The sequence below is a fragment of the Labrus mixtus genome, chromosome 3 (genome assembly GCF_963584025.1).
Source record: "Labrus mixtus chromosome 3, fLabMix1.1, whole genome shotgun sequence".
In the NCBI taxonomy this organism is placed as follows: Eukaryota; Metazoa; Chordata; class Actinopteri; order Labriformes; family Labridae; genus Labrus; species Labrus mixtus.
In genome coordinates this window covers 16,785,055-16,798,433 of record NC_083614.1, presented here as the reverse complement: position 1 = coordinate 16,798,433, position 13,379 = coordinate 16,785,055, and the positions used below count along the sequence as shown (strand labels likewise).

General features: G+C 40.0%; 1 protein-coding gene and 1 non-coding gene across 2 annotated transcripts; both read left to right on the top strand.

Moving 5' to 3' along the window:
• The first annotated feature begins 832 nt into the window (after positions 1-832).
• On the top strand, positions 833-9,749 carry LOC132961998 (elongation factor 2b-like). Its single transcript, XM_061033415.1, has 13 exons — positions 833-987; positions 2,054-2,268; positions 2,534-2,715; positions 2,940-3,151; positions 5,099-5,277; positions 5,996-6,101; positions 6,345-6,597; positions 6,757-6,952; positions 7,100-7,466; positions 7,609-7,962; positions 8,377-8,559; positions 8,712-8,844; positions 9,384-9,749. The coding sequence occupies exons 1-13, from the start codon at positions 985-987 to the stop codon at positions 9,575-9,577; spliced, it is 2,577 nt and encodes an 858-aa protein (XP_060889398.1). The 5' UTR covers positions 833-984; the 3' UTR covers positions 9,578-9,749.
• On the top strand, positions 6,188-6,255 carry LOC132972142 (small nucleolar RNA SNORD37). Its single transcript, XR_009672889.1, has one exon. It is a non-coding gene; the product is annotated as a small nucleolar RNA SNORD37 (small nucleolar RNA).
• Positions 9,750-13,379: the final 3,630 nt, after the last annotated feature.

Genomic DNA, 13,379 nt, shown 5'->3' with positions numbered 1-13,379 from the left:
TCACCAGAGTACATGTTATGACTGTTTCCTACATTTAACCTATGTCGTGTAGCATCACCACCTCGTGACTCAAAATCAATAATGCTACACAATGTGCTTTTTTAAATAACCGTCTTTCCACAAGTGAAAGTGGTCATAGTGTATATACATAGTATTAATCTAGTTCTATTGTATTTTTCTTTCCTTTATTTAATTAATGTAAATTATGTTTTTACTTTTTGCTATTTTTTGCTCATTATATTCCTGTTTTTTGAGGTGTTGTAACACCAAAAGTTCCTCCAAATGGGGGATCAATACAGTTTATCTGATCTGATCTTATCTTGTCTTTCACAGCTGTTTTTTTTCCTTTTGGTCCACTTTCGATATTCTCATACAGAGACATGAGATTTGGGCTAGAGATTTCTCTTCAGGCATATTTCCTCCATATTTCTAATATAAGGAACGCACGAAGGCTATAGGCAATAGTAGACCGACTAAAAATACATTGAGATTTGGCCTAAGTAGCCTACATTTTCTTTTAATTATATTTATTGATGCAAATGCGAAAACAACAACTTGTCTCTTAAGGTAGACCTATTACAATCATGTTCAGCAATGACTACAACTTCTTCGCAGTTAATATTGTGTCTTGTCACAAAAAAAAGGTAGGCTTCTTTAAAGAGGAGAGGCGAATACAATGTGCCATTCTTATATCTTTACTGCTGGTTTATGTTTATAATAGTCTTTTTAGCCGGAGTGATGATATCAATTATCCTTCCACTTTGTCAGAAGCAAAATCAAAGATGAGCGAAGACCCCGAGTGAAGGGATTTAAACGTGACAACAAATACGTAAAGACGTACATGCGTCTGACGCATGTGCTATAAAGCCCTGTTTTCTGACGTCAGCGGCCTCTTCCCTGCCTGTTCCCTGCCATCGTGAGGTGGGCAGTGTAAAACTTCCTGTCTCTTTTCTCGACTGAGCGAATCCAAAACCATCCGTCAAAATGGTGAGTTTGTTTTGTTTTTCTGATTTGCCATTTTAAAGTCTGGCTCATAAACTATCATCAGCGTTCATCTTATTGTATTTCGTTTGGGCGTTGTATAGATGTTACGATAACGCACATTAGCTGTACGGGTTGTGCTTTGATCAAAATGGCAGCCATTATGTCATCTGTACCAGTTGCCCTAACGAAGCCACTAAATCGAGATTTTACCAAATTATTGTGCTTTTTTTTCACTTAAACGTCTCGTATCTATAAAACTAATACTGTGTCGGTGGAGTCTTTAAGGTCTGAAGTGGTTGTCGTCACATGAGAAAGGGCTGTGGCGCTGATGGCTAACCTATCAGCGGCGGCTTTTCACTCGCAGCATTAGCTATGTTAAAACCACACTTTTAGCCGGCGAAGATGTACATTTTGCTTAAAAAGTACACCTGTATTTATAGAGCTGGTGGCAGTGGAAAGATGAACGCCCAATGATTCTGAGGTTGGCACCGGTCGGAGAAGTAATCAGCCGGTATTCCGCGCTACCGGCTTATCCGGTTACTTAGCCATCACGCTAACGTTAGCATTTAGCATTATGTCAAAGTCCGTACACGTGGCCTGTTAGCGCCGACATGTTATGCCGGGTGTGAGGTAGACATCCATTAAAGGGAAGACGTAGGCGTATGTTAAGAGACGTCAAATGATATAAGGCATGGTGGTTATTTACTCGATGTATTGTCACAGGAATGGATGAAAGAAGAAAAAAAAAAAGGCAGATATACAATTAAAGGGGATAAGTGCAACGTCACAACTGTGACAATGGCGGAAACTCGAGGCCCAGGGTGGAAGTCCATAACACTGTAGTGAATGTTGTGTCAGCAGTAGTGTGTAAATTAATCATTACATAACTTCCTATGTGTAATGTGCACATATTACACGTAAAATGGGTAATCACAATGATTCAAAGATGCCCAACAAGACGAGTATCAATGTCCACCAGCAAAACTGGTAAATTAAGATTTTTTTTTTTGTATGTAGGCACAAGATATTGTTTTTTTACTGATCTATTCTCCCTTTCATCCTTTTTTAGGTGAACTTCACCATAGACCAAATTCGTACCATCATGGACAAAAAGTCCAACATTCGTAACATGTCTGTGATTGCGCACGTTGACCATGGTAAGTCCACATTGACGGACTCGCTTGTGTCAAAGGCTGGCATCATTGCCGGTGCCCGTGCAGGAGAGACCCGCTTCACAGATACACGTAAAGATGAACAGGAACGTTGTATCACCATCAAGTCTACGTAAGTAACTTATTTTTCCAATTCTTTTTGCAAAATAGTGTATGTACTTAATGCAGATACTGGGAAGCAAGTGTTTATGGTGTTGTGGGCATCATTTTCTCATGGTGTGACAGCTTGGTTGTCATCACTCACTTGGTATCAATTCAGATAATTTTACAGTGGAAGTTCCCTGTGTGTGTTTTTGTTACGAGAACCAGTCAATTGACAGTTTAATTTTTACATGCATCACCTTTATATTGTCTTTCAACTTATTCTTGTCTTGCAGCGCCATTTCCCTTTACTACGAGCTAAGTGAAACTGACATGGCCTTCATTAAGCAGACAAAGGATGGTCTAGGCTTCTTGATCAACCTGATTGACTCACCGGGGCACGTTGACTTCTCCTCTGAAGTGACTGCTGCCCTCCGTGTCACTGATGGAGCCCTGGTTGTTGTGGACTGTGTGTCTGGTAAGGGCACTTCTAAATATTCTGGTACACATTTTGAAATGAAAGGCAGATGCTGAGACTGCAATATGTAAACTAAGTGAGTTTACATCATTCATGTATACTTGTACAGAAATTAATTTTTAAAGTGCAGATCTGCAATAAAAACTTGCATTAACATTAATACTATTTTAACTACTGTACTGTTTCCCTTAGTTTGACGTTTTCACATTCTGTTAACTTGCCAGGTGTTTGCGTGCAAACTGAGACAGTGCTTCGTCAGGCCATTGGTGAGCGTATCAAGCCAGTCCTGATGATGAACAAGATGGACCGTGCCCTGCTTGAGTTGCAGCTGGAACCTGAAGACCTTTACCAGACCTTTCAGCGTATTGTTGAGTCAATCAATGTCATCATCTCTACTTACGGAGAGGATGAGAATGGACCCATGGGTCACATCATGGTAAGTGTCTGTCTGAACCTTGCAACACTGTAGCCACATTATGCCTGGACTCATAGTACATATTATATTTGATGAGTGTTGCACCTCAGTCTGTGCAATACAAAAGGGAGGTACAGACGGCATGTCTCTCTGAAGCTGATGTGTTTCTACTCTGTTTTGCTGCATCTTGATAACAAGCTGCTTCATAGGAGGCTCATCTGTTCTGACTAGTCACAAGTGAGACTTTTTTTCCCATAGACATCTTTTTTTTTTTTTTTAGCCATTAGATAATTCCCTTGCAAAATGATGTTCGTTGTTTCATAAACGGCACATGGTTTTGCATCAAATCTGTGTGCTCAATGAGGTCTGGGTGTAGTCCTTTCTGTGCAGCATAGCCACTCCTTTTTGTTGGGCACTCTGTAATTTTATGAACAAATAAAAACAGGACAGAAATAAACTTCGGCAACTATAAATCTACCTTGGTGGCCTGCTCAAATATTGTCTGGGGTAAACACTGCCTTGACCTATGTACTGGCACATCAGATCTGATTTTCATTTTATTAATAATAGGTTTTTAGACAAAAGTTGAATATGCCACACCCAGTCTCTTGACAAAACACCCACTCTTATAAAAACATCATCTTGCATATCAGCTGCAATAATGTTTCAAAGCGATCTTCAGAAATATTAAAATATGACTTAAACAGACTCCTTAACTCGCTGGATACATGTGGCAGGTGTGTCTTTGTCTCTGCCCCCATTCCGCCACTCGGCCAAGGTGCCGGTTGTTTTAGCCGCATCCTAAGCCTCCAGACATGGCTGCAGTCTACCTGCTCAATCCATAATACTCCTGTCATTGATCATTTTAACCTCTTGAAATCACCCCTCCTTTTATGGGAGAGGTGGTATCCATCCTAGCAGATTGGGTGCAAGCACCTTGACACGTGATGTTTTACAGTCTGGAATTTGTTACCTAGACCATTTTGTAAATGCATTTTCTGAACTGTCATCTTTCGTTGTTTTAAACTTTGACAAAGTTTTCATTGCAGGTGATTTTAATATCCATATTGATGATCCTTCTAATAGTGTTGCAACAGAGTTTAAAAAATTCAGTATTTTAACCTAGTATCTGGGCTAACTCACAAGAGACTCATTAGACTTAGTTTTTACACCTATGTGAACTTAAGCACTGTGTTCCATACTGCCCCAAAACAACTCAGCAGTACTAAACATTCCCACATCCTAAATAAACATAATGCCTCTAAATTTTCTACACAATTTTTACCCTCGGCCTACTCAAGCAAACTCCATCTGTATTATTTGACTGAGTTGACTACTTCTCAAACATAACCACAATAATCCAAGATTTTTATTAAATATATAATATTTTATCAACTGCAGCATACTCTAATCCTGTTCTGAACTGCTCAGCCATTTTCAGTTCATTTTGCTTCCGGGGCTCAAATATACTGTGGGTACTTACCATGTCTCTTAAATTGCATCCACGTTTCCTTCACTTGCTTCTCACACTTGTGTCTTAGTCCCGCCCCCCAGAGATGCAAGAAGAGACATAAGGAAACGAAGCAGTGGAACTGTTTAAAGAGGCATTAGATGTCCTTTCCTCTGTAGGGACATCAGCTGATTGTCGCTCAGCTTTAACAGCGGTTTATGTTTGCACAAATACACTGTTTTAATTATGATAAAATACACACAGCAACAGTGTTAAGTCTGTGTACTTTACCTGATAACAAGCACCTGCACATGAAGAGCAACCTGGCCTGTTTAAATCTCCATCTTTTCTGTTATTAAATCCAGCTGATGTTAAGTTTCACTGAAGGCATGTTCTGTTTTATTGCTGTTGGGCCTAAGAGCAGCATTTGTCACTGAAGTCATATGACATGAGCTCCTTGAATAGTTTAATGGAGTGTATTTGTTCATGTCCTTATGGGCTGTTGTTAACTCTCTTAGGTTGATCCAGTCATTGGTACCATTGGCTTTGGCTCTGGACTCCACGGATGGGCTTTCACCCTGAAGCAGTTTGCTGAGATGTACGCAGCCAAGTTTGCTGCCAAGGGCAACGCCCAGTTGACAGCTGACGAGCACTGCAAGAAGGTGGAAGACATGATGAAGAAACTGTGGGGTGATAGGTGAGTCTCAAACAGAACTTTAATCACATGGCCAACTTATGTAGAAATGTGATGCACCCCTCTGATAGCTAGAGACACACCTATGACTCTGGGAGCACGGTCCCTGCAAACGTTGAGTCGTTTCATACTGATTGCAGTCTGAAGAACGAACCCTCCATCTGCAGAGCATTCTCGCACCGCACCTGTTAATGAGTCGCAATGTACAGCACATGGCTAATTTACATAATGTTTATTTTTCCATGAAAACACTGTGGAAAGATTCAAAGTCTGGGTAGCAAGCCAGCCTTTCTGTTAAACATACTGTCTGTTCATATTCAATGTTTGGTAGCCATAGGTAAAGTTGTTGAGAGAAATGTGTGCTAGCTTGAAGGTAACTTTCTACAGCTTTCTGGTTCATTATCTCAGGCAACATTAAAGCTGAAGCTTTATCAAAAAGTTAGAACAGAACATGGATATAGACAAGCAATTGTGTTTTTCTTATTGTTTGCACTGCTTCTTTAGTCGGTCTGAATGCTAAAATTGTCTGTAAATTAACATTTGAAAGCTGATATTTAAAACAAAAACAAAAAAAATCTTCCTGGGGGAGCATGCCCCCGGACCCCCCTAGGGGGTTTGGATCCATGTCACCTTTCTCATCCCTGATGAGTTTGCACCCCTGTATTTCTTTCCGCCCTTGCTTTTTCCCTTTGGACAAATTAATATATCTCTCTTTCTTCAGATACTTCGATGCCGCCAATGGAAAGTTCCTCAAGAATCCTAACGGAGCTGATGGCACCAAACACCCTCGCACCTTTGTTGCTCTTATCCTGGACCCCATCTTCAAGGTGAAAAGATAAAAATCCAGTCATATAAAGTACATTTCATAAGGTTTTAAAAATTAAAGCAAAATGAACACCATTTTTTTGTGCCTGCAAGTGATGAGTTAAACATTCTTCACTTTGACCTGATTAACCAGTGATGATAAACTTCAACCTGAGCAGGACACAAACAGTGGTACACTCTTAAATCTTTGTATTGGCCATGTTTTATTCAAATTTACTAATTCATATGATTGTTTTCCCTTTTAGGTTTTCGATGCAATCATGAACTTCAAGAAAGAAGAGACTGCAAAGTTGATCCAGAAGTTGGAGATCAAGTTGGATGCTGATGACAGGGACAAGGAGGGTAAGCCGCTCCTGAAGGCTGTTATGCGTCGCTGGCTCCCTGCTGGTGAGGCCCTCCTTCAGATGATCACTATCCATCTGCCCTCACCTGTCACTGCTCAGAAGTATCGTTGTGAGCTGCTCTATGAAGGACCTGGAGATGACGAGGCTGCCATGGGTATGAAGCAGATCTATCTTAATTTTGTTTATGCACAGAATTATTTTATACTTCATCCAGCATTTCAGTTTTGCTCAGTGAGACCTGAAATCTGGTTGTGGCTTGAATTGTTATGGACCCAAACTGATGAGTTTTTTTTTTTAATATATATATCTACAGCAATCAAGAACTGTGACCCCAAGGGACCCCTGATGATGTACATCTCAAAAATGGTCCCCACCACTGACAAGGGTCGCTTCTATGCATTTGGCCGTGTGTTCGCTGGCTGTGTCTCCACTGGCCTGAAGGTGCGCATTATGGGACCAAACTTTGTTCCTGGAAAGAAGGAAGACCTCTACGTTAAACCAATTCAGAGGTGAGGTTAGACTCTTTGCTGGTGATCTTTAAGTTGGCACTTACGATACGGGTGTGATGGGTTTTGAGAGAGGCAATTCAGGCCTAATCGGGTATTGGACATGCCTAAATGTCTTTCGTTTCTAAATGCATGCGTTGCTCTTTACAGGACCATTTTGATGATGGGACGTTATGTTGAGCCCATTGAAGATGTGCCTTGTGGTAACATCGTCGGTCTGGTTGGAGTGGACCAGTACCTTGTGAAGACTGGAACGATCACAACCTATGAGCAGGCACACAACATGAGAGTGATGAAGTTCAGTGTGAGCCCTGTGGTGAGAGTTGCTGTAGAGGCCAAAAACCCTGCTGACCTGCCCAAGCTGGTGGAGGGTCTGAAGCGTCTGTCCAAGTCTGATCCTATGGTGCAATGTATCATTGAGGAGTCTGGAGAACATATTGTCGCTGGTGCTGGAGAGCTGCATCTGGAGATCTGTTTGAAAGATCTGGAGGAGGATCATGCTTGTATTCCACTCAAGGTAATTATAAACAAGATTGACCTCCTTTAAAATTCACTTTTGAGCTTAAGTTGTGGTCCACAAAATTATGTTGTTGTTTTTTTTTAGTTGTTGAAATTGCCAAAGATGACCATTTCACCTTTGAAACTTGCTTACATTCCAGAAATCTGATCCAGTGGTGTCCTACAGAGAGACCGTCTCCGCGGAATCAAGTGTCATGTGCCTGTCCAAGTCACCGAACAAGCACAACCGTCTGTTCATGAGGGCCCGTCCCTGCGAAGATGGTCTGGCAGAAGACATTGAGAAGGGGGATGTTAGCGCCCGACAGGAGATGAAGGCCCGTGCCCGCTACCTTGCTGACAAGTTTGAGTGGGATGTCGGTGAGGCCAGAAAGATCTGGTGCTTCGGACCTGACGGAACTGGCCCCAACCTGTTGGTGGACGTAACCAAGGGAGTGCAGTACCTGAATGAGATCAAGGATAGTGTTGTGGCTGGATTCCAGTGGGCTGTCAAGGAGGTAAAGAGGCCACCAAATTTAATAGTTAATTTAACTTGGTTCAAAAGGGTTCAGCTCCTGTCTAAAGTGTCAGCATACTTAACATTCAATTGTTTGGACTACATGTATTCTCAATGTGGAATTTAAAGCCCCAAGTTATAGCTTTCTGAGTGAAGTTTTGTACCGGAAGCCATGAGTGACATAGACTTTATGAATCCACCTTCTTCTTAAGTAGTATTAGCTAAAGTAATTCAACTCTGTTACCAACTCCTGCAGTGCAAGTTTAATATACAATGTCAGCAATTTAGAAATGGGTACTGAAGTTCACAGGTTTGAGCCTAAATCATATTTGTTCTTCAGGTCATTTTGTTTCATTTCTCCTTTGGGTTGGATGATATACATGTCTAAAATTGCTGTCTCAATTTCTTCTTTAAGGGTGTCCTCTGTGAAGAAAACATGCGTGCCATTCGCTTTGACATCCATGATGTTACCCTGCACACGGATGCTATTCACCGTGGTGGTGGCCAGATTATTCCAACAGCTCGCAGAGTTCTGTACGCATGTGAGCTCACCGCAGAGCCCAGAATGATGGAGCCAGTCTACTTAGTGGAGATCCAGGTCAGCACCAATAGAGATTTTATCATTATTTTGTTTCTTCACCACCTGATGTTTTAAGTTAAATTGTACCTATATTGGTAACTATTTATACTTGACTATTCAGTCATTTTTATAAATTTGAGTGTTGTCTTTAACACTCTTTAACTTTGCAGTGTCCCGAAGGCGCAATTGGTGGAATCTACGGTGTGTTGAATAGGAGGCGTGGTCACGTGTTTGAGGAGTGCCAAGTTGTGGGAACACCCATGTATGTTACCAAGGCCTACCTGCCTGTCATGGAGTCATTCGGTAAGTCCCCTTAATATTAAAAGATGTCTTCTGAGCAGAGCAGCCAAAATGTTTGTTCTTGAACCTGTGTTGATTCTGTTAAATTATTTAACCCTATTTATGTTCAATAACAATCTGTCCAAATATGGAGTCGAAGTCAATTTATTGTTTCACTTTGTCTTGGTTTGTGATGCTTAACGTCCTTCAGATAGTATGTTGCAAACTTATTCTGAGGTATTTATGCCACGAAGAACAAAAAGTGATTGTTAATGAAGGTAGTTATGTACTTGGTATAAAAGTAATTGTTTATACCTGTATTGGAGACTTCGATTTTATTCTTGGCTAACATTTCATTGTGGAGAAAGTAAGCCAGTGATAGCAGTATTTTTTATTAACATTCACATACTTGGGTGTGGTACAGACCCAGAGTAGGTTATTTTAGCCAAATTTCATAGTGAAAGGGTAGTGGGGACCTTGTTTATTTTCTGCTTCATTTTTACACACACTTTCATTGACTATCAGCATGATATTTAACCTTATTTTGCTCTGTCCATTTTCAGGTTTCACAGCTGACCTTCGTTCAAACACTGGTGGCCAGGCCTTCCCACAGTGTGTGTTTGACCATTGGCAGATCCTCCAGGGAGACCCCATGGACCCTGCATCCAAACCTGGCATTGTTGTCACAGACGCACGCAAACGTAAGGGTCTGAAGGAAGGTGTCCCAGCGCTGGACAACTACCTGGACAAATTGTAAACGCCTGGACCCACTTGGCTCCTGCCTGATTCCTGTTTTCATGAAATTTGAGTCTATATTGTGGGACCGGACTGTACAGTACACCGTGAGCACTAATGTTTGCCAAAAGAATTGACAATAATTCATAAACAACCACAAAAATTGTAAACAATAAAATAAAATAAAAACTTGACTGGTCCTTGCTGATTTAATTCTTGTGGGGTGATCATTTGGATGCTGTCAGATGTGGTTGAAACTTACAAATGTGACAAATTTACTGGTTTACTTTTGTGGCTATACAAGTTTACTATTTGACTTTATTTGTGTCTTAACCCTTCTTCACCTAAGCAAATAAAGATAACATTACTGTGCTTATGCCAGGTTCCCACTTGTCCTAGAAAGCAGTTGCCCAATTTTCCAGTCATGGAAAATTAGAGAAAAGCTAAATCTTGTGCTATTAAAATCTATTCTTTTTTTTCATATCGGCGTTACCAGAAGCTTATGACAGTCATCTGTAAGGGCTCAATTATGTTAAGGATAACAAAAGGTTTGTTTACATGATTAACTTTTTAGCACTTTTTTTTTTATTTTTTTTTTATAAAAAGCACTTTTGACATAAAAGCAATATTTGAACAAGGCAGAGACCAAACAAGATCTAAAAGACAAGTACCCAGACAATGTCGATTAACCAAACACCCAAGAACAAAAACCAGCATAAGGACCTAGTCAACCAAAAACCCAACAGTGTGAAAACAGACCAGGAGGAACAGATGACAGCGACTGAAAGAGTAGCATGAAAAGGTTTTGAGAGCAATAATAGACCATATAAATGGTAACAGGTAAAAGCGATCAAAGGGGTACACTAAAGTAAGAGTCAATTAAAGTAATGGTGAAGGCAGTAAAAGAAAAAGTAGATAAAAGCATTAAAGAGAAAGTCTAGAGGATAGCGCTTATACTGAAATTAAAAGATAATGTACTGGTAGTAGTAGAAGTTTTAAGAATAGGCTACACGCTGTAAAGTCTAACCACACAGTTGCACCACAGGCTGGATGACACTCGGGTAATAACTAGTCTCCAAAATGTCCAATGTTAAAATAACAGTCACTTCTGGCTTCCTACTGTAGTTTGTATTGGGGTATAGATCAAATGCTTGAAATACAAGTGTAGCAAACTTTACTCTAATTATAGTCTAAGTTTCATAGTGGGAAGTTTCGCTTCCGTTTATATTGATCATTTTGACATATTGTTGATGCAGAATTGCAATGAAAGGATTAAGTTCAAGGCTGTGGAATAGGACTGTGTAATATCATAAAAATGTTTTCATTATCAAATGTTCTTTATTTTCTCTTCTATAGATTCTGTATTGCATAAAGAACAAGAATCACAGTCAATAATAAGTGTTAGCAGAGAAAAGGGAAGCAGGCAGCTCTATCAAAAACTGTAAAACCTGCAAATCAAACTGAACTCAACAAGGAACACTTATTTGAATGTTAAATTTATTTTTTGTTTTTAATACTGGCCACTTTGCTGGATAGGTATCTAATGAGGTTTTTTTTATAAAGGAAAATAGTTGTCATTACTGTTTTTTTGAGTAAGGCTACTTTTGTTGACTCTTTATTTTTCACATTGTCTAGTTTTACTTTTTTTGAGAAATAAGAAGAAAATATTTATAATAAATGCAAACCTTTATTTTATTAAGTAGCTGTATTATTTAAATGCTATACATCTTCAGATGTATTTGCATTATTCATAGTAAGAGTTAAAGGTTATAGCTATAGACTACACATCCTTTGAATCAGATTTCCACAGAAAGGAACACTGGTGTATGGGCTCGATGTGTTTCTGTCATAACAGCTAAATTGTCACTGAAAATGTCCTGAAAGAGGATCTCTAGAAAAGAGTGGGAACCCTGTTATGGTGGGTGCATCAATTTGCATACTTGGTTGCAGAGATTGAGTTTCAGTAAAGATGTAGATCTAAAAACCAGGGATAATCGCTTGGGTCTAACAGGTATGTGAATAAATCTGAAGTCTGTTAGGTCTTTGAAGCACAGCTGTTGAAGCAACTTCAACAACTTCAATCTGTCTACATGATGCCTGAGTTTTATTTCATACTAAATATGTGTGTATTTTGAATTAAGTGTAATTCAGATAGATCTACTTAAGTTTATATTTATTTCAAAGTAATAGTGCCTTTTTCCTGTGTCTTCAGTTTTCTTTCCCATGGACCACAAACTGGTTTTTAGGGCAACTCAAACATCGTCCGTCAGTTTTTTACTTGCGTCCTCCTTTATGAAACCCAAAACCTAGTTTTATTGTACAATCTCTTGAGTCTTAGTGTTTGACATCAAACATCTTTAGTTGGGTAGAATAAGTAGCGCAATACATCCGTAACATGCACTGAACAAATCTTTGTTTGTGCTTCAATTTTTCACAAGTTGAAATCAAAGATTGAAGAATATACTGTATGTAAACTCTTAAATTTTGTTCACATTTGTTTAAATCTGCTAGTGAGCACCACTAATCTGAGATAATCTATCCACCTGACAGTTGTGGCATATTAAAATGCTGATCACAGCTATTTATCACACAGCTGTGCCTGTTAGGCTGAACAATAAAAGGCCACTCTAATGTGCAGTTTGCAAACCCTTACCAGCTCAGGAGCTCCCCCTGTGGGCAGGCCCCTCACTCTGACGTGTGTCCTTAGGTCCTTTTTGTGTACTTGTCTAATTTGGGCCTGTGTGTGTGAGTAACATGTCCTTCAATAGCAGAATGTAAACTTGAATTACCCCTTGGGGATTCAAATACACATTTAATTCAATTTAGATATAGCTCTCCCTCTCTGACTTGCTCTTTCTCTCACACACACAAAGAGCTATGTCCTCAGGAGTTAAGAATCTTGCCTTAGACACTTTGCCATTCACCTTTTCCTTTCCATTATCCCTGCTTCCCCTTTTGTTTTTCTGTTATACTCCTCCTCTGCTCCTGCTTTTCATCATTCTGCATATGCTTATCCTCGTGTTGATCTTCACCATCTACCTGAGAGTGATCCATAAACCTGATTGGGTTCAGTTTTGGTTGCTGGGATAGCCAGATTTTGAAGAAGATGCCGAGCTCCTTGTAAGTAGTCTGCAATTGTGATTGTGACTGAGAGCTCACTGGCCTCCCATCCACCTCAGAATTCAATACAAAATCTATCTTTTCACTCATCAGTGCATCCACGGCAACGCCCCTGTCTACCTCTAGGAAATCAGAAATCTCTGCTCTGGCATCAGCTCCATTCACCCAGGAGAAGTTCTATGCAATGGGGGATCGGGACTTCCTATGGAATGCGCTTTCCGACCACCTAAGGGCACAACAGTTAATTTAATTTAAAAAATAAAACAATTTCTCAATTTCCTCTTTAAAGAGATTTCCCTTGATACAGTGGACTTTGCCATGGCACACCGACTCTTTCATAACTCTGCTGTTCCTTAACTGTTAAATTGTTTGCTCTTGTTTACATTTTTATACTCATGTTTTTATATTTGTAGCACATTTTTTTTTACGTCCACCAGAATTGGACTTTTCTTTGCTCTTTATATCCTGACTTTCCCATCTCTCCTGAGTCGGGTATGGCTGCATCCCGGAGCCAGGCTGCAGACTTACAGTCTAGTCTCTCCTACATCACTTAAATTAATTCATTCCCTCCATGCGTTCCACCTTGTAGCACATTGCCTCATCATCATCGGGCGGCTGTGACTCAGTTGGTAGAGTCGTCGCCTCTCATCTGAAAGGTCGAGGGTTCGATCCCCAGCTGAGCAACATGTCTGATTTGTCCTGGG

Bases quoted from the DNA above. Each gene is read 5' to 3' on its own strand.
- LOC132961998 (XM_061033415.1), top strand. The intron at 7,963-8,376 runs GTAAAGAGGCCA...TTCTTCTTTAAG, and splicing joins TCCAGTGGGCTGTCAAGGAG to GGTGTCCTCTGTGAAGAAAA. The intron at 8,560-8,711 runs GTCAGCACCAAT...TTAACTTTGCAG, and splicing joins TCTACTTAGTGGAGATCCAG to TGTCCCGAAGGCGCAATTGG.